Here is a 22136-nt window from a genome sequence, read left to right as displayed (position 1 = left end):
ATTTCACCTCCCCTTGCCTATTATGTTCCTTTTCAGGGCTTTCTATTGAATTTGGCGGACTCCTATGGAGCAGCTTCACACAATATCTCGCACAGAGACTGAGTGTTCTTTATGTGTTTCTAACCCACTTAAATAAATGTTCGTCTATTCGGCTAACAATGTCATAAAAGACTATTTCTATCATCTACTTGTAATAACTCAAGTCAGCTAACACATCATTAAAACAGTATTTAGCCTAGAGTACATATTACTGTTTTAGTCTTACTTGACATGCTTAAACCCACATCAAAATTGCATGTGCAGATTGAGGGGTCCAAACTACTGAAAGTGTCCAACTTTTGTACAGTCCAACGTAAACACATGAGGGCAGCAAGTGTCAGCCGGGGAGAATGCTGTAGTTCTAGAGATGAAGCTGAGAGGGAGATTTTATTCAATGCTGCTTAACGTTCTTATCAATTACAGTAAAAGCACTCAGATGAGTCAGTTGTCAGGCAATAATAATAATAATCATAATAACGCCAAAGGAGGACTTTAAGGACTATATCGAGCTTAGGAAATAGGAGAATTTTCTCATATTCACACCCTTTTCAACTTTGTTTGTCAGTGATGTCGCCTTGGTTACCAAATATAAATCGAGCTCTTCCACCCATTGCACGGGTTGGGGTTCTTTGCACGGTGTGGGGTCTTTGCCAGTCCATAATTCCGTATATTTACAATGAGCAGTTTACTTGGTGAAGGAAATGAAGAGGAAGATAATGGTATATACTGTATTAAATATGGCGTGACATCGAAGCCACTGTAGAACGAGGTCAAGTCGATGTATCACTCTCTGGTGTTTCATCCTGAGTAAGATGGATAGAAATGCTTCCCACTTGTGTTGGAGTGGTATTTGTTGAACCAACATCTAATGTTCAAGCCTGGCCTATAAATGCCTGCACTCTCCCTCACTTGAAACATTCTCACAATCTTCTGGAACACTTCTGGTCAAGGTAACGGCAACAGTTCTTGCAAATCTTTCCACATGTGTGTGTGTGTGTGTGATCATGCCTTGTCTTGCAGTACAACGCTGCAGGATGGAGATGTCTGGAGGTGCCTTATTGCTCCTCATCCTGATGCTCGTCACGGGAACCATTTCAGGTATCACGTTTGTATCCATACATCATTTTGTGCCGGTGAAATGTAACACTATACATTGTAGTGTCAAAAATATCTGAAGTACAGTAATCCCTCGTTTCTTGACAGTCCTTGAACGCACCATAGTTAACTTCGCTAACTTATCTTCTCTGCTGTGTGGTGGGTCTGTATTCATTGTGTATTTCATTTGATTCCTGTCTTAGTTTTCACAATAAATAAATACTAATATTAGATCGCTATTCAATGAAGTGTTTTTATTGAAAAAGGTACATTTCCTCTTGATTTCAGTCTCTCAAATGTGAGGAGTTTTTAATTTCTACAGTAGCCCCTCATTTATCGTGGTTGAATTTCCATGAAGTAGGATTCCTGATTTCCAAATGGAGTATTTTTGTATTCCGAGCATAGACCTGTCTGATTAGAGGCATCCAGACATGGAATCAAAGCCTATATTTTACACCCACTTTTATATCCAATATAGAATATGCAATCAGAGACGAAAACTGTCACGGTTCGGCATGGCGGTGTTGCGATGCGACCCCAGGATGCAGAGAGGATGAGTAGGTGCAGGTAAAAGCTTAGCTTTATTTTCCAACAAAAGCGAATGCAGCACTGGCATACAACACGTCGAACTGATCAAAATGAACAATAACCCACGAAGAGAAGACGCACCTGGCTGAACTAAATACAGCAATCAAATCACAAACAGGTGCGCGTAGAAAAGAAAGGCAGTGACGGAACACAGGACATACCAACACTGGAAATAATACAGAATAAGTGCATGAAAGCAGGAACTAAGGCTGATGAAGTGAAAAACAAAAACTGTCACAAATGCATATTGTGACAGAATACGCCATTTAAGACATAAATAAAACATAAGCTCCTGTGCTGCGGTAAATGTGTTCTGGTGCTCCTAGGGAGGGGACCATTCTTAGGGGGTGTCGAGGGTTCAAGTACAATTTCATCATGTTTATATTAATATTCGAGATGTCAAATGATTACAATTTTCAATCAGATGAATCAAGTTTTTTAAAAGTCAATTCATGCTGATTAATCACCATGTTCCTCTATGTCTGAAATATACCCATTTTACCATATTTTATTGAAGGAAAGATCAATTATAGTGCAGGATTATGTAGATTTGCATGTATTAACGGCGCCAAATTAACTGAAGATTGAAATCAAGTTAAGAGATGGCACACATGTCTGAAACTCTGTTTACCTAACACTGCTTTTTTTAATTCTCACCTGAGGTCTGCTGGGATAGGCTCCAGCATACCCCCGCCATCCTAGTGAGGATAAGTGGCATAGAAAATGGATGGATGGTTCCTTTAATAGCAGATTATTTGTACAAATGTAAAAGTATTTTTAAAAGATATTGTCATTTCCCGTTTACATGTAATGTGATTTAAAGAAGAATAACAACGAAAAACATGCAAAATATGTGACATTTGCTTAAATATAGATATATTTTGACTAATAACAGGTTGTATTCAAACATGAAACAACATGATTATTAATTCATGTATGCTTGAAAAACTGTGATGAGTGAATTTGTGAGATTTGAGTGCTGTGACATTGGAAAACAGTGTTGCAATCCAAACCACTAAATGTTTGATTTGGTGCACCTTGGGCCTAATTTATTAAATAAAATAATCTTCAGTTGTAGCTCTAGTATCTTGTCATTAATAGCGTAATTCATTGTATTGTTGACATTATTCTGCTATTGTATGACCCTATCATTCCCAGGTGATTATATTATATAGTAATGTAGCTCATAAATCATGTCAATTCATTTCTTTATTTTTAGGAAGTCATCATTTTGTCTTGGAAATGTGACTATTGTTCCATTCTTGCGTTTCCATATTCCATACTTTTCCAGTGAACCAATGTCAGGTACAAGCTGCATGTAATGAACAATGATGTATTGTTTTAGGGTCAGTTGTTTCCAGCTGTGACGCGTGCCATGATGATGCAACATGCCAGGAGTCACAGGAAGGAGTCGACTCCTTCAGCAGATTGTCATGTGTCTGCAAAGATGGCTTAGTGGGTGATGGTGTCGCCTGTTACAACCCCTTCACCTGCAGCGACGGTTCATGCTGTAGCCAAGGTTATCAGTGGGCACCTGACAGCGGCTGTGTGGACGTTGACGAATGCGCCCTCCCCCACCCGCCTTGCACGGCACCTTGGATTTGCCAGAACACACCTGGCTCCTATGAATGCCTGACCCTCGCTTCACTCTCCAGATCCGCCATTTCTTCACCATCAGTGCAGTTCCGTTGTGGAGACACTATGTGCCCTGCAGGCATGGACTGCGTTGGGAATAACGGGACCAGCTGTGGTGACCCCTGTGACAGCTACACTGTCCTGAATGACGCGTGGCGTTCCACGGAATTTAGATACAATAACAGCAACCAGGCGAATTGTGACTCTGATGTGGAATGGCGGGGTTGGTATCGTCTGTTCCTGGGGCACAACAGTGCACACATCCCTGAGAGATGTATAGAAGAGAACATGTGCGGAACACATGCACCTTTGTGGATAACAGAACCTCATCCCATGCAGTCGGAGGAAATTGAAACTCGCACTGTGTGTAACGCCTGGATGAGCCAATGCTGCCATTTTGATTCCCATCACATCCATGTCAAGTTGTGCGCCAGAGCAGATTCCAGCTACTACGTCTACAAACTGGTCAGGCCGTCCACATGCCGTCTGGCCTATTGTGCAGGTATTTGCTTGATGGTGCTTGATGAACCGAAGACCATTCAGTCTAACACACCCTTTTCTCTACACAGAGACTAACGGAACAGATTATTTTACACCAGAACCTGAAACAGCAACCACACCCGAAGAAACTCACACAACCTCTTTCTCAACAACAACACCCCCCTCAATAAACGATGGTGATGTCCGTCTGGCAAATGGAGGAAACAGCTTCTGCACCGGAAGAGTGGAATTCTTCCACCGTGGACAGTGGGGAACAGTGTGTGACGATATCTGGGACCTGAAGCATGCTCAGGTGGTGTGTAGACAGTTGGGATGTGGCAGGGCCCTGTCGGCCCCGCATAGTGCCCACTTTGGACCGGGCAGAGGACCCATTTGGTTGGACAATGTCCGATGCACAGGCAACGAATCGAAGCTCAGTGAGTGCCGGCACCAAGGGATCGGATCCCACAACTGTAACCACAATGAGGATGCTGGCGTGGTTTGTGAAGGTAAGAATAAAGACATTAAAGACACATCAAAAATAATTAAGGATGTTCGATAATATCGGCCCACCGATATTATCAGTTTATTCCGAAGGTTTGATGATGATGATGATGATATGCCTTTATTCGTCCCTCATTGGGGAAATTTGCATGTGCAGCCACTTACGGCGCAAGCCGTGGTCCGTCATGCCCGCACCGGGGGAATTAGCGACGCTTCCCCCACCCACCTGGAGTTCAGTTCGCAGGGTGTCATTGCGATACATAGCAGTTGCCATGGAGAAGTCCGTGGTGGGCCAAGAGAAGAGAAACACCAGGTGTCGCCAGGCACATGACCTTCCACTTCCCCCAACTGTCCATCACGTACCCAGTGGTGTACGTTCCGTCAGGGCAGGCAGGTTCCCCCGTACCTTCTCGTCGCGAAGATCGTGTCAATTGCGTGGAGAGACCAGTTGATCAATTCCATGATTTATGTTTTTGGAGAGCAGTGCAGTGAGAGGCTCTTGAGAAAGTATAAGACGAGACTAGACAAGACAAAGAAGCTAAGCAGGGAAGATAAGGGATAGGGAGGAAAGATGCGACCGCCTTCTTTGAGAGCCAGAGAAAGAGTGAGAGTTTGTTGAAAAAACAATGAGAGCAGGCTTTTTTCTTCAGTTTATTGATTCGTTTTAATGCCTGGCACAACTAAAGGTAATTGCTTGGACAGATATAATGATGATAGCATTTAAGAGCTGATATCTAGCATGGTTTTCTCGAGAATAGCCAAAATCACTTAGTGTGACACCAACAGCTGCCAAAGAGCCATTGTTGTAGTCTCTAATGGAGCTACCTTCAGTAGTGGCAGGCATTAAACTGAAGAAGAAACGTGTGCTCTAACCTTTTTGGTTCCACGCCTGTACATGAATGATGTATATTTTCTTTTGCTAGCTGCTTCACCCTTGAGGCTGAGCAACTCCGGCGACCGCTGCGCTGGAAGAGTTGAGGTCTATCATAATGGACAGTGGGGGACTGTGTGTGACGACATCTGGGACCTCGCCAACGCCAACGTGGCGTGCAGACAGTTGGGCTGCGGCACGGCTCGCTCAGCACTGCACAGTGCAGCTTTTGGACCAGGCAGCGGACCCATCTGGTTGGACGACGTCCGCTGTCATGGAAATGAAACGTCCCTCACAAGCTGCAGACATCTCGGATTTGGGAGGCACAACTGCATCCACAGCGAGGATGCAAGCGTTATTTGTGAAGGTGGGTTTTGTGTGTGTATTTTCATCATATTTTGGCCTACTACACAAAGAAAGGGAAATGAACGCCCCCGTAATATTTTTTTCTGTAGAGACGGCACCTTCGCTTCGTCTGTCTCACCTGATTTGTGGCTCAGACAAAATCCAAGTGGGCCTGGATTCAGTTTTTATAACACACATTGGTTATGACCCACTCACCGGCAACCTGGCGGTCCGCAATTGTTCCTGGGTCAGGGTGCGAGGTGATGTCGTGTGGTACGAAACTGACACTCGGGCAGACGCCTGTGGAAACACACTGACCGTAAGAAGAACCCGAGCTCCTTGACACACACACATATACACACATTGACATACACACTATACAGTCATCCCTCGCCACCTTGTGGTTACAATTTCACAGCTTCACTCTATCACCGTTTTTCAAAAATGTATTAATGAACAAAACATGCTGTTTTGTAGATGAAAACATATGCATAGTTAAGCAAATATGAAGTATTTCTTGCCTAAGTTAATTAGTCGACTCTTGTCTACTATATTGGGTATTACGGGCTGTAAAGGTGACTATAGGGGTGTTATTTTCTGTCTGAAGGGCTCTAATAATGTTACAGAAACATATGTAGAAGGAAGTAAACTGTTTTTACGTGCTCTAAATATGCAAATATTCCGTTTATAAATAGAAATCCAACTTTATTCACTTATCCCAGTTCAATTAACGGGAATAACTAAGAGATGACTGTACATAGTATTTATAAAAGCATTCCATTTATTTATTTAAAAGTCCCATATTACACTATTTTTCAAGCATTCCCAATACGTGTCAGACATCCCATAATAGTGCATTTGAAGTGTGTTGTCCAGAATTAAGCCATGACGCAGGTTTATGTGTCTGTTGTTTTATTGCTAATGAGCTGTTTGCTGAACAAAACACAATGACGGAACATCCGGAGTTGATGGACAACTGGCACAGCTCCAGACTGTATTTTAAGGACGGATGTCTGATATCAGCATCAAAATGTGATATCGGTCGATATTGGTGTCACATTTTTTCCCCATCATGAAAACTGATATAAAACCCCCCGCTGTATTCAACGCATATGTGTTCATGTACACCGATATGTGTAACATGACATATGTATGTGCTATACATATGTCATGTTACACATATCGGTATCGACTGGACAATATCGGCATATCAGTTTCCATCAAAAAAGCTAATATCGGCATTATTAGCTTTTTTTAAGTAAATTTTTAAAGTAAATTTAAGATGTGTGGCGAAGCCTGAAAACCAGGACCTTCAACACTGACTGTGCCTGACTCGTGGAGCAAAGATCTGAGGTTTGGTGCGCTTAGACAGGCTCGAGGGCAGGGGTTTTTGAACTCGCGGCCCGAAATATGTGGCATCACTCACTCTCGCACATTGCTTTGTATGTAGTTGCTCCAGGTACGTTAAGGTAGAGTTAAGGCTCCCTATTGATTATCCTCTACTTGTAGTAATAGTTGCCTTGTGTGTGTTCTGTGTTGTTTATTTTGCATGAAAGGGGACCTTAAATGTCCAAGACAAGTCAATAATATAATACCATTGATATGATAAAGCCTTGTCTTGTGAATAAAAGTCTCTATTTGATTGAACTATTTGTCTTTCAGACCAACAGCACACATGCCGTCTACTCCAACAGCTTATTCCTTTATCCAGCAAGCAACGCTTCCTTCTCTGTCCCTGTGGGTCTTCCTTTCTCATGCGTCTATCCCCTAAACGCAGACAGCAGACTGGACGTGGCCGTCAGACCATTCCTGGTGTGAGTACTATCTTCATAAGTACCTTCAATAGTGCTTTAAAGCCATTGGTGATAGCTGGATTTGTCGGTCATGTGACTGTAATGTTGGGTGAGACACACAAGCACCAGCCTAGACTGCTGGAACGAATGCTGGAACTCCCATACCGGTGTAGCCATAACCCACACCAAGCCAAAACTCGACTCTGATCCCTGACCCATTCATCTCCCCTACCACCGGAACACATTTACAGCAAGACACAAGTCATGTTTAATGGCCTACTTTCTCTCATGTTTACTATATTGGGTAATACAAGTGTAAAGGTGACTTTAGGGGTGCTATTTCATGTCAAGAGAACTCTAATAATGGGGAAAACATATTTGGAAGATCTTGAACAGATTTTCTGTGCTATGAAAAAGTTTACTGTGTGGAAATTCACTTATCACAGTTGGGTCTGGAACCGGTTAACCCTGATAAAAGCTGAATGACACCCTGCTTGGTGTATGATACAAGAACTCAAACATATTTTTGGAAAGAATTTTCACTGAAAACGGACTCTACATACAAAAACCGAGGTACCACTCTATGTCGATGTTTGTCTTTTTCTATCGTTTGTCTCATTATAAGACCCAAATTCATTTCATGATATCGTGACCTGGATGATGCTGCTTTGCAAGTCGTTTTTTGTCATGAATTTACAAAAAACTGAGAACAACACCTATCACACAGAAGCATTGCACTCCAAAAGGGGAAAATAGAAATATATGAGAAATATATCGAAATATACACCACACATGTACCAATACGAGTATAAATGAAAAAATATAAAGGCATTGCATATGAGCAATGCATTCATTGAGACGCTGTCAGTCTCTCTCTGGGTTTTCTGCGCGAGGCTCCCTCTGGCGGACAGAGGCTGATTGCAGCACCATCCATACAGTGTGTTGCTTGTCCTCCAATGAACTGTATTATGGGTAGATGTAAAAATAGCTGCTGTTTGTTATTTCCAACTCCTATTGCTAAACATAATGTATATTTCCTTGGTACCTTTTGAGTGTTAAGTCGCTGTGTGATGACTTTCTGTATATGTGTCTTTTATTGACAGGACGGAAGGGGCCGTTGTCGGCTCAGGTGCCAAAGCTAGAGCCGCCATGGTCCTGTTCCGGAACTCCGACTACACAGATCCTTATGGGACAGGTGCGGTGGTCCTTCCAGTGGGCTCACCATTATATGTGGGGGTCTCTGTGGACAAGACAGATCCCAGCTTGGCAGTTGTCTTGGAGGACTGCTTCGCCTCTCACTCATCCAACCCGGATAATCCTGAACGATACTCCCTCATCCAGAACAAGTATGTCTATGCTCAGTTGGGGTGAATATGACAACAAGCTGCCTGCTAACCATCGTCTTTACTAGATGTCCCACTGACCGCCAACAAGTGTCTGTGGTTGAGAGCGGCTCATCCCTCCGAGCTCGTTTCTCCGCCCTGTTCTTCCTTCTTCAGGGAGAATACCGAGATGTTTACCTCCACTGCGGCCTCAGCCTGTGTGACCGCAGGAGGTACTCTTGCATTCCGGTGAGTCGCATACTGCATTCTGTTAGATGAATAACAATGTTATGTCTGTCATTGGTGCGCTTGGTTGTAATGTTATCTTGTCGTTTGCCACCGTGTAGTCCTGCTCAAGGAGAGCACAACGCTCCGTGTCAAAGTCTACTCCAATCACGCCACTCACCGTCGGACCAATCACTTGGAAGTATGTCTCCCACCATGGTATGATTTATGTATTTAAACATATAGAAATAACAACAATGCTTTCCAAACTGTTTATTTTCAGAGAAGCCATCTGAGCGACATCTGTGACGTTGGACTTTCTTTTCAAAGTCTTTTTTAAGTGATGAGAAAATATGAAAAGAAAGTGTAAGCTTGAATGGATAAAATCACTGGATGGATTTTCACTTTTTCTACCTTTGTAATGATCTGTGAGTTATAATGAAAATAAAGATGTCAATGATATTTCATGTCTTCATTGAATTGCAAGCTGTCTGGTCCAGCTCTACACTCATGTACGCTAGGCATCAAGTCAAAGCCTGAGCCGTCAACTTGATGTCTTGACTCCTAAGGCATCAGGGAGGAATGTTCAACGGCTGGCTTCCATGACAATGTGGCTCTGACATGCACGTCCAGTTGCAGTCATCAAGTGTATGTACGTCACATGACGTTAAAGTGAGAAGGCCGCATACATGCGTGAGTTCTTGCATGTGGACATTTTGGAGAAAGTTGTGAGTAAGACAGTCGATCATCTAGGGAAAAAATTTGAAGAAACAAGCAAAAAACGCAGCGAAAAGAGGCTGAGGTGGTAATGAAGAACTAATGTGGTTAGGCTTAGGTAGGTTTGTTCCTCATGGACTACTGTCAATAGATGTACCTTACTGTAAAGTGTTAACGAATATCCTAGTGACATTACATGCTTATAAAATGGAGGAGAGTCGTGAAGGACCCAAATTGACAATGCACACAATTCGGTCAGGTTCTGTGTTGTTGCTCTGCTGCTGCCTGTCTGCTGTGTGTTGTACTGCATGCTGTTCCTGCAGAGGCGGAGCTTGGAGCACACACCTGTGGCCAATCACTGGCGCCTTCAAACAGGACTACGTCAGTAAATGTCAATGATGGCTGCAAAGGGTCACAATGGAGAGAACAAAGTATCAAATAGACGGAGTGATATCACTGAAATGAAACTTACCAGTGGCAATAGTAACAATGAAGACATGAACCGTGATAGTAAACAGAATTACAGCAATACAGTTGCAGTAATTAAAATCTCACTGCTTGACATCATTATTACTGTAATAATAGCATACACTGTAAACAATTACTGTTAATTTATGGCCAATTTCCAACAGTACTATACTGTATTTTGAGTTGCTTCCAGACACCAATGTGCTTCGTAGCTTGGAACTGGAGTATGGAGGAATGTGGAAGAGCCATCTCATAATACTTGAGGGTAAAACTGACCAACAAAGATGTCCTTTGTAATCGCGAAGGCACAGAGATGGTACTTTGCATTGTTCAGCTGCTCACTTTGGAGAGAAGCTAACAGGGCTGGTCCTTCTTGCAGATGTAATTTTATATTCTCTTTCTTGCCACGTGTTTAAATATTGAATGCCATATTTATTTTTACAGCAGGTCAACGTCATTCTCACCCAGTGCTTCTGAGCTCTCTTTTGACCACGACGGTCCGGTAGAGTGACCGCATTACTGTCTGTCAACCTCACGCTCCCACCTTCCCTCACTCGTGAACAAGACCCCAAGATACTTAAACTCCTTCACCTGGGGCAGGACCTCATTCGCAACTCAGAGGGAGCACTCTGCCCTTTTCTGACTGAGAACAATGGCCTCTGATTTGGAGGTACTGAATCTCATCCCAGACGCTCCACACTCAGATACAAACCGTCCCGAAGAGGCCATAAGAACCACATCATTTGCAAATAGCAGAGATGAGATTTTAAGGCCCCCGAACTGGACTCCCTCAACACCTTGGCTGCGCCTAGAAATTCTGTCCATGAAAATTGTGAATCGAATCGGTGACAAAGGGCAACCTTGGCGGCCAAAGTTCACCGGAAACACGCTCGACTTACTACTGGCAATGCGAACCAGACTCCTGCCCCGTTTGTACAAGGACCGGATAGCACGTAGTAGCGCGCCACCAATCCCGTACTCCCGAAGCACCCCCCAAAGGATGCCACGAGGGACACGGTCAAATGCCTTTTCCAGGTCTACAAAGCACATGTAGACTGGTTGGGCAAACTCCCATGCACCCTCAAGCACCCTCGTAAGGGTGTAGAGCTGGTCCAGTGTTCTGCGACCAGGATGAAAACTGCATTGGACCTCTTGTAGCAAAGGTTCGACCAAAGGTCGCACCCTTCTCTCCAGCACCCTGGAATAGACTTTTCCAGGGAGGTGAGGAATGTGATCCCCATTTAGTTGGAACACACCCTCCAGTCACCCTTCTTAAAAAGGGGGACCACCACCCCGGTCTGCCAATCCAAAGGTACTGTTCCTGACTTCCACGCAATGTTGAAAGATGTACTAGCCAAGACGGTCCCTCAACATCCAGAGCCTTGAGGAATTCTGCCAGAACCTCTTCGGGGCTGATCGAAAGTCGTGCTCCATGGCCTCACCGAATTCCTCCTACACAGAGTTTTTGCCTTGGCAACCGCCGAAACCGCGAACCGTTTGGCCTGACTCTAGCTTTGGCACCTGAGCCTGAGTTGGAAATAACAAACAGCAGCTATTTTAACATCTACCCATAATGCAGTTCATTGGAGGACAAGCAACACATACTGTATGGATGGTGCTGCAATCGGCCTCTGTCTGCCAATAACAAAGAACTATCGTCTGTGATAATTAACTTCACACTTTTATCAATTTGAGTGTTCAGTTACTTGTTTTTTGTGACAAAGACCAGTGCTCTATTCATTTCACCTTCACCTGACTTCATCATCTCTGAAAGAAAGGATTTCTACTGACTGTAAATTATTTATTATGGGAGTCAATGACAGGAAAATTGAGTTGAAAGTCAAGCTGATGGTCTGTCATGGCGTATATGACTATAAAAACACATACCTGATGCTTTTGCAATGAGCTGCAAAAGCAGAAGCAATAACGTCTCTCTGGGCACCACCATATTGGAGCAAATGTGAAACTCTACCAAGAAAAAACATGCACTTTAGAAGCCCACACACCACATCAGACTTACACTTGATGTGCATCACGCCTTAGCTTTGTTCTTCCGAAAAACATATCGTCATGCCTACCTTGTTACCTTGACCTGCCACACGGTCCAGGAGCTGGTCCCGATGTTTCACGTCCATACAGAGTGGGAGAATTTGTACAGGCTAAGTTGGCACAGCCAAACATTTATCACACACATGACAGCATATTCACTGAAATATTGCCTCCAAATAGTACTTCAACAAATAAAGGCGGGTCAGCTATGGAAGATCAAGTGGGACAGATACTAGCTTAAATACCATATTTTCCGGACAATAAGCCTGTTTTTTTCATAGTTTGGTTGGTCCTGTCACTTGTACTCGGGAGCGACTTACATACACTACAGGTTTCCCCAGTTATTTATTGTAATTTCTTTAATTGTAACAAAGTACCAGAGGTTAAAAAAGATAAGGTTATCAAAACTGAAAAATGTGTATTTCACAATTATCAAATAAGGCCTGTTTCAGGGACCACAAAACGGGCCAACAATTTAAAGCTGTTCTGCAGAAATGGAGGTTGATCAAACCTTGGCGAGTTGTCCAAGTTGTCCAAGTTCCGGAGGACCAACTACCTCCTCTGTCTGCATTAAAGCAGCGGAGGGAGTCACCCATGGAAGAGCAACAAACCATCTTAACATATAAATGTGTACCTTCTTCCTCCAGACAGATTGGTGTGTTTTAAAACTTTTGACTGGCAGTGGTGCTTTTTTCCCACACTGACAGCGAGAGGGCACTGTAGACTTGTGTGCCAGTATCTGCTACTCCTACCAGTCCTGTACCACTGACAATGTACAGTACAATATATAGTCACTATCAACCGCTGGCATAGACAGATGAACAATGATACATGATTTGGAGGAACTATATCATTATTTTCAGACCAACTATAGTGAAACTGGATCATTTCCAGCAGCACGGCACAGTGGCTGGGAATCACTGATTTAGGTTCTGTTATCAGAAAAACTGATGAATGCCTGGCGGGTTTGGTCCACTGCCCCTGCTGGAAAAGCGCCTTTCAGCCACTGGAAAAAACACAATTTTTCTACAGCTGGCGACCTGGAAAAAATCTGAAAAACGTCCTTTGGCTCATGGGGGGGCTGATGAATGCATTAACATGCCACCTATTCAAGCTACAGACGTCAATCTTTAATTTCACTATTGTCCTATCCTATGCACCTGTCTCCAAACGTGTCAATGGTTGACTTGGCACTTTGTTCTAATCTAATATTTGCAAGGTTTTATTCCACTAAATGAGCATTATGTAACACTGAAAGTACGCAAAGTAATCTCTGTTCCACCATTGTAAGTGTTGGAGGCTGTCATGATAATAGCACCTAATAACAAATAACTCACGGACCATTCAGATGCTAGAACTCTTTTTTTACAGTATATGTGATGTAATGCCTTGTATTTGCAATAGTACTGTCTACGGATGGGATTGATGACTAAAGCAGTCCTAACTGTACTGTACATTTATAGAGAGCACACAACTCCATTTTTCATTAAACGGAAAATAAACATTCCAGTGTTCCGGCCTGAGCATTTTAGCTAGACACTTACTGTTAAACTGTCCTGTTTTCGCAGGCCATGTCTTGTTTTTACGTCCTGTCAAGGCCATTCTGGTTTTCATGGTTTTTCATAGGCCACTCAGCTGCATGTGATGTAATCCCTGAGATGCCCAAAAGCAGTAAAAAGCCCAAGAAAAAGCTAAACATACGCACGGCGTTAACCCTCTTACGCTTGGTAAAATTGGGGACATGATACACAACGGTGCAACTTTAGCAGGAATATTTCCCCCCCAAAACATTGCTTACATTCCAAAACTTATCAAGCATGGCCCCTTGGCCCTTTTGCCTTTTTGGAATCAACAGTTTTTCAACCTTCTTCCTTTGGAATTTGTCTTTTTGCATCATAACAATTTTCTTTTCATACAAAAGGGGAAACTGAAGAAAACAGCACTTCTAAACATTCATTCATTCATTCATTCATTTTCTACCGCTTTTCCTCACGAGGGTCACATTTTTGCCCCCAATCCTGATGCTTAAAAGGACCAAAACGCAGTATTACACAATGTCATGGGTGGACCTGTTACTACATGGTTGCAGGATGTATATAAAACCATCAAACTTTCTTGGAAGTGTTTTAATAGCGGGCTTTGTAGGCGGAATAAGTGTGTCCATTAGGTGCAGTAATGAGCTGCCTCTCTTTATTCTGTTTTTATATCTTTAGAACACACATGTCCTACAGTAGCGGAACTTCCTTTCTGGGCGCATTAATTTCACGTAGCAACATTGAAATAAACGCTACACCCACTTTTCCAAGCAGTGGCAGCTTCAATATTCTGATGTGCTGCGGACGGCTAGTAGCTCGCCAGCTTGTAGCTAGCCGCTAGTAGATAGCCAGCTTGTAGCTAGCCGCTAGTAGCTAGCCAGCTAGCAGTGGCAGCATCTCCAATATTCTGATGTGCTGTGGACGGCTAGTGGCTAGTCGCTAGTAGCTAGCCAGCGAGTAGCTAGCCAGCTAGTAGCTAGCCGCTAGTATATATGCGAATAAACTAAAAATATTACTGGAATATTTAAAAAAAAAAGGACTTAAAACGAAAGTTGAAATATTACAAAAATGTAAAAGAAACACACAGTAAAAGTAGGCTTTTCCACATATATTTCAAAGCTGAGATGCAGATTTTTCTAGAAACATATATGACTCTTTCACACATCGACATCATTACAAAATATGAACGTGGTATCTATGTATTCATTTTTCAGTGTGTGGAAAAAGTGTAAGTAACAGTATAAGTTCAGGGAAATAGAAATATTAGCAGATTAAAGGAGTGTCAGATATACGGTAAGAACTGAATGAAAGCACGTCAATAGTCCTGGACTTCATTTGTCATGATGTGCCTTTCTTGTCTGTGACAGGATCAAACACTTAAGATGATGGAAAAGAAGCAAGGCCACTCAAGTATTACGTAACTCTCATTGATTGGAATAAAACATTGCAAATATTATACGGTATGAGAACAAAGCAGCAAGTCAGTCATTGACTTGACTTGCACCGCATGTTTTCAGAGGGAGTTCATGTCTCTGTTGAAGAAAACACCTTATTAAAACACGCCGTTATGTCATGGAATGCAATTTCTTCAGTTGTTGTGTATGATGTGTAATTATTTGACTGGAATAACGTCAGTAGGTTCTGGTCCACAGACCTGAGTGGTGGAGCGGGGGTGTAGGGCAGGATCAGGTCACTAATATAACAAGGAGCCTGATCATGCAGTGCTCTAAAAGTGAGGACCAAAATGTTAAAATCTTTCCGATAGGAGACTGGCAGCCAATGGAGAGTTTTTAAAATAGGCGATATATGTGTCCTCCTATTTGTGCGAGTCAGAATCCTTGCTGCAGAATTTTGCACCAATTGTAGGCGAGAAACGACTATTGCAATAGTGAAGACACAAAGGCATGAATGATTAGCTCCAAATCATCATACGATGCCATATTCCTGACTTTGGAGATTTTTCTTAGTTGAAAGAAGCAATTTCTCATCAGCTGTTTGTAGTGCTGCTTTAGTGACATATCCTTGTCAAGCATAATCCCAAATTTCTTAGGGATGTCTTGGATGACTGGCCCAAGTCACCCAAGTATTGCTTAATTCCTGGGATTGAGTCATCAGTGGCAAGAATCAGAGTTTCTGTTTCATTTATGTTTCGCTGCAGGGAGTTAGCACTCAACCAGTTCCTGATTTCTACTAAGCAGAAACTCAGATGGCTCTGAAGGAGTAGTAAAGCTGGATGTCATCAGCATATAAATTATAAGAAACATCACGGAACAATTGAATGATCGTTCCCAAAGGAAGCAAATACAGCATAAACAGTGCAGGCCCCAGAACAGAACCCTGGGGGACTCCACACAGCAGTTTTGTTGAGCCAGACTCTACTTGGTTCACTGTGATGCTAAAAGTATGACCAGACAGATGTGAGGCAGACCAACCAAGGACTGACCCCGACAGACCGACTTGGTGTCCCAGCCTTCCCAACAGGATATGATGGTCAACTGTTGTCAACGTTTGACGCCATATTAACCACTCATATTATAATATATTGTCATAATTTGGGATGTCTGATGTTAGCTTTTTTGGCAGCGTTGTCCAACTGTCTGTCTAACATGACATACATGTATCTCCTGTGTTGGAATGGACACGTATGTGTTGTATACTGCATTTCTTTAATATCGCTTTTCATGATCAGGAAAAAAAATCCTTCACTGATATCAACCGATATATCGGGCCGATAATTACCTGACATCACTAATAGTAATGCAATATTTCATTTATGTTATGAAAACATGTTATGTTTTACTGTTGAAAAAGTTGTGATGGAAATGCCAGTGGGAAAAAACTGAACACGCACACTCACGCGCACACACACACACACACACACACACACACACACCAAAAATCCCAGATTTTCCCTAATTTCTCAGAAAATGTCCCCCATTGTCAGAAACATCTACCCTATTTCCTTTAATGTCCAACGAAAGGTAGCTTACTGTCCATTATTTTTCCCGGTTTTCTGCAAAATGTCTCTTATTTATTGTCATAATCCCATATATTTATAAATATCTTCATACAGTGTCTATACTGTATGTATGCCTTCAATTGTTACTTTATTGAACTAATGACACATTGGAGTGATTACGTGAAGTTGAATTCATTGATTTCGTTTGATCCTCCGGAGCTGACTGGCCTTTGTTTGCTGGAGTATTATTTCCAGGAAATATTTCAATGGATATGTCACCTTTAAAGACAAGGAGAGCTGTCATGTCGACATTCATGTGCGTGATAAATGCTTGGCGTGACCATTTGCATCACAAACGTGCCCTATATAAACTCTGCCACTCTGTCTGGACTTCACATCGGGACCAGCTCCTGGACTGGGTGCCAAGTCAAGGTAGGGAGGTCGGCATCAGGGTCTGGTTTTAGGAAGCGCACAGCAAAAGCATGATGCAATCCAGCGTAACGTTGATGTGATGGTTGGAGCTTCTAAAGTGCCTTTTTTTTCTCAGTTGAATTCTACTCTACCTACCTGTGCTCCAAGATGGGAATCCCCAGAGGGATGGTACTGCTTCTGCTCTTGCAGCTCATTTCAAGAGCATCTGGTATGTTTTTGACTCTCAGATATGCTATGATGGACTGTCGCTTTGACTTTCAACCCAACATTCTTGTCAATAACTCCCTAAGAAATAATACACAGTATGGAGAAATCATTTCTGTCTGAGGTCATCAAAATGTACATCAGGTGAAGGTTCAATCAGTAAAATAAGTTTTCAGCACTGGTCTTGGTGAGACAAATGTATGATACAAGGAACCGTAAACTCAAATGACAAAAATTGTCATGTGGGGTCGCCAGTGCGGAATCGCTAATACATACACGGAAAATAAAGGTTGGGAGTTTTTCATCAACTTGAAATTTTTGCTTGAAATTTTAGGCCAGATTTTTCAAAGTTTTTAATGACGACTGACTGATATTTCATTTAATCAGTTTTATTAATTGTTGTGGTAAACAAACAAGACATAAGCTCACACTGAATCCGTTCCGGGTCCGATCCAGTCTGGCTGACTACAGCAGACGCAACGGCGAGGTCCTACAGTTAGACCACAGAGTGCTCCGGCGTCTGAAAAAAAATGTCAGACCCCAAAAGGATTCTTTCCGTCGGAGACTAAGCTGCACCACACGGAGCTAGTGTGAGCCTACTACAGGGATTTCAATCTTGCCAAATGTTTCCGGAGCCGCGACAGATTCAGTGTGAGCCTGCTTAAAACTACAAACTGCATGTAATGAACAATGATGTATTGTTTTAGGGTCAGTTGTTTCCAGCTGTGACGCGTGCCATGATGATGCAACATGCAAGGAGTCACAGGAAGGAGTCGACTCCTTCAGCAGATTGTCATGTGTCTGCAAAGATGGCTTAGTGGGTGATGGTGTCGCCTGTTACAACCCCTTCACCTGCAGCGACGGTTCATGCTGTAGCCAAGGTTATCAGTGGGCACCTGACAGCGGCTGTGTGGACGTTGACGAATGCGCCCTCCCCCACCCGCCTTGCACGGCACCTTGGATTTGCCAGAACACACCTGGCTCCTATGAATGCCTGACCCCCGCTTCACTCTCCAGATCCGCCATTTCTTCACCATCAGTGCAGTTCCGTTGTGGAGACACTATGTGCCCAGCAGGCATGGACTGCGTTGGGAATAACGAGACCAGCTGTGGCGACCCCTGTGACAGCTACACTGTCCTGAATGATGCGTGGCGTTCCACAAAAAAGGGATTTGTACCATCTGATGTAAAGTGTGACAAAAATGTGGAGTGGCAAGGCTGGTATCGTCTGTTCCTGGGAGAAAACAGTGCACGTATTCCCGAGGGATGTGTTCATGGATTCAAATGTGGAACCCATATTACCATGACACTAAATGAACCCCATCCCACTCAGTCCAATGGAATTGTAAGTCGCTCGATATGCAATACTTGGGGAAATGAGTGCTGCAGTGTCCAAGCTTCAATACGCATCCACGTCAAGCAGTGCTCCAGAGCAGGTTCCAGCTATTACGTCTACAGACTGGTCGGGCCTTCTGTGTGTCATTACGCATACTGTGCAGGTATTGTTCTATCTGAGACACCGAAACAAATACATGACCAATCAACCTGGTTTATGCTTCTGTGTCGGCTCGCTCCTCCCCCTCCAAACCCACCCACGCATCGTGTCATCCACCTAAACAAAAATCCTACATACATTTTTATGCAAATAATAACAGCTGGCTGATGTTATGTTAACTCAACTGTACACCCTCAACTCCAACACCCAACTTCAGCGTTGACAATGGCATCGAAGGGGAGGGGCTACGTAGAAGCATAAGGCAGCCTTTATGATCACATGGCATCACATCACTTGTTGACACAAATATTAAACTTCTAACTAAATATATTTTTTGTGCACAGAGGTACAAGAAACAGATTCTTTTACACCTGGACCGGAACAAACCTCAATGGCGACAACCGCCGCCCTGGAAACGACTGGAGCTCCAACTCGTCCAAGAACAACAACTGGAGCTCCAACTCGTCCAAGAACAACGACTGGAGCTCCAACTCGTCCAAGAACAACCGCCGCCATGGAAACGTCTGGAGCTCCAACTCCTCCAAGAACAACCAAGCAAACCATGGACACGACCCATCGCCACTCAACAACAACACCCCCCTCAGTAAACGAGGGCGAGGTCCGTCTTGCTAACGGAGGGAGCAGCTGTGCCGGAAGAGTGGAAATCTTCCACCGTGGACAGTGGGGAACAGTGTGTGACGATATCTGGGACCTGAAGCATGCTCAGGTGGTGTGTAGACAGTTGGGATGTGGCAGGGCCCTGTCGGCCCCGCACAGTGCCCACTTTGGACCGGGCAGAGGACCCATTTGGTTGGACAATGTCCGATGCACAGGCAACGAATCGAAGCTCAGTGAGTGCGCGCACCAAGGGATCGGATCCCACAACTGTAACCACAATGAGGATGCCGGCGTGGTTTGTGAAGGTGAGTTTCACGTATTTAATACTACTTGGACATATGCCATAAAGGAAAGGAAATGAACGCCCCCATTATATTTTCTTTAGCGTCGGATTCTTCACTCAGGCCATCTCGCCTTATTTGTGGCTCGGACAAAATCCAAGTGGCCGTGAATTCAGTTGTTACAACAAACGCTGGTTATGACCCACTCACTGGCAACCTGGCGGTCCACAACTGTTCCTTGGTCAGGGTGCAAGGTGATATGGTGTGGTACGAAGCTGACACTCGGGCAAATGCCTGTGGAAACATCCTGACGGTAAAAACAACCTGAGCTCCTTGACACACAAGTACTGTTGGCATTTTGATTTCATGTCCGAGGCAAACAATAACATTGGACATTTAGTAGTAGTATTTCATATTTCTCCTGTCGGTGCCACGTATACTCATTTTTAAGATGTAAGGCTTGACATTTGATAATTCCTCATAAACAGAAATCCACCATCATCAGTGAAGGCTGCATTTCAATGAAATGTAAATGTTTCATATGATGACTATTTGTCTTTCAGACCAACAGCACACATGCCGTCTACTCCAACAGCTTATTCCTTTATCCAGCAAGCAACACTTCCTTCTCTGTCCCTGTGGGTCTTCCTTTCTCATGCGTCTATCCCCTAAACGCAGACAGCAGACTGAACGTGGCCGTCAGACCATTCCTGGTGTGAGTACTACCTTCATAAGTGGTATTGATGGAATTTTTTCCACTTCTTGAATGGAAAAAAGAAGCTGGAAATACAGATTTAGCAGTTTCACCTGGATGCTGCTGCTTTGCAAGTTGTTTTTTGTCATGAATTTACTTACGTACTGAGAACAACACTCATCACACAGAAGCATTGCACTCCAAAAGTGTACCACAGAAATATTCACCACACATGTACCAATACGAGTATAAATGAAAAACTATAAAGGCATTGCATATGAGCAACACATTCATTGAGACGCTGCAATGATGTCAGCCTCTCTCTGGGTTTTCTGCACAAGGCTCCCTCTGGCGGACAGAGGCTGCATTGCAGCACCATCCATACAGTGTGTTGCTTGTCCTCCAATGAACTGCGTTATGGGTAGATGTTAAAATAGCTGCTGTTTGTTGTTTCCAACTCCTATTGCTAAACATAATGTATATTTCCTTGGTACCTTTTGAGTGTTAAGTCGCTGTGTGATGACTTTGTGTATATGTGTCTTTTATTGACAGGACGGAAGGGGCTGTTGTCGGCTCAGGTGCCAAAGCTAGAGCCGCCATGGTCCTGTTCCGGAACTCTGACTACACAGATCCTTATGGGGCAGGTGCGGTGGTCCTTCCAGTGGGCTCACCATTATATGTGGGGGTCTCTGTGGACAAGACAGATCCCAGTTTGGCAGTTGTCTTGGAGGACTGCTTCGCCTCTCACTCATCCAACCCGAATAATCCTGAACGATACTCCCTCATCCAGAACAAGTATGTCTATGCTCAGTTGGGGTGAATATGACAACAAGCTGCCTGCTAACCATCGTCTTTACTAGATGTCCCACTGACCGCCAACAAGTGTCTGTGGTTGAGAGCGGCTCATCCCTCCGAGCTCGTTTCTCCGCCCTGTTCTTCCTTCTTCAGGGAGAATACCGAGATGTTTACCTCCACTGCGGCCTCAGCCTGTGTGACCGCAGGAGGTACTCTTGCATTCCGGTGAGTCGCATACTGCATTCTGTTAGATGAATAACAATGCTATGTCTGTCATTGGTGCGCTTGGTTGTAATGTTAGCTTGTCGTTTGCCACCGTGTAGTCCTGCTCAAGGAGAGCACAACGCTCCGTGTCAAAGTCTACTCCAATCATGCCACTCACCATCGGACCAATCACTTGGAAGTATGTCTCTCAGGAAGGCAGTGGTTTTTAAACCTTTCTGAGGTTTAAACCTTTCCTAAGTTGTCATCCCCCCAACCTCACACGGCTGTTAACCTTTACAACAACATAAAAAGTGTGACAAAATGTCATTTTTAAATAAATGACCCAAATAAAGAAAAACATAACTTTCATGTCATCTTTATTGATCTGAGCCACGGATCGATTATGTGTGGACAAAATGTAAATAACAACAAATGTCTTCCAGTAATTCAGTAATATCCAGTAAACATCCAGTAATAATGTACATAACATTAGTATTACTTTCGCTAATTAATGGTATCAAAGTTGATGGATGATTAAACAAACACAAAATAATAATAAAAGCATTCAAGATGAAAACGTTCTGCTTGTTTGCCTTTATTTCTATGAAAATACACTTTTAGACAGAGTACTGGAGGGAAAAAACATGACTAATGGATGCATTCATTAGAAAAGCCCAACAATGTATTTTTGATCCTCTAAACCAGAGGTCTAAAAGCCATGACCTGTGAAATTAGCTTGTCTTACCATGAGCAATCACTGAAGAACACAAAAACCCAAACTCTGGATG

General features: G+C 43.4%; 2 protein-coding genes across 2 annotated transcripts; both read left to right on the top strand.

The window, feature by feature from the left end:
- The first annotated feature begins 1663 nt into the window (after positions 1-1663).
- LOC131140090 (uromodulin-like) lies at positions 1664-9328 on the top strand. Its single transcript, XM_058090199.1, has 9 exons — positions 1664-1691; positions 3068-3388; positions 4029-4360; positions 5697-5876; positions 7220-7371; positions 8454-8696; positions 8762-8921; positions 9020-9099; positions 9181-9328. Exons 1-9 carry the CDS (start codon positions 1664-1666, stop codon positions 9191-9193), a joined length of 1509 nt encoding a protein of 502 aa, XP_057946182.1. The 3' UTR covers positions 9194-9328.
- Positions 9329-16934: 7606 nt separating this feature from the next.
- LOC131135914 (uromodulin) lies at positions 16935-21886 on the top strand. Its single transcript, XM_058082338.1, has 9 exons — positions 16935-17057; positions 17173-17265; positions 17969-18760; positions 19101-19679; positions 19760-19968; positions 20219-20370; positions 20902-21144; positions 21210-21369; positions 21468-21886. Exons 1-9 carry the CDS (start codon positions 16940-16942, stop codon positions 21576-21578), a joined length of 2457 nt encoding a protein of 818 aa, XP_057938321.1. The 5' UTR covers positions 16935-16939; the 3' UTR covers positions 21579-21886.
- Positions 21887-22136: the final 250 nt, after the last annotated feature.

This window comes from Doryrhamphus excisus, chromosome 1 (assembly GCF_030265055.1).
Source record: "Doryrhamphus excisus isolate RoL2022-K1 chromosome 1, RoL_Dexc_1.0, whole genome shotgun sequence".
Taxonomy (NCBI): domain Eukaryota; kingdom Metazoa; phylum Chordata; class Actinopteri; order Syngnathiformes; family Syngnathidae; genus Doryrhamphus; species Doryrhamphus excisus.
The sequence above is the reverse complement of the archived record's forward strand: the minus strand, read 5'-3'. Positions and strand labels throughout refer to the sequence as shown.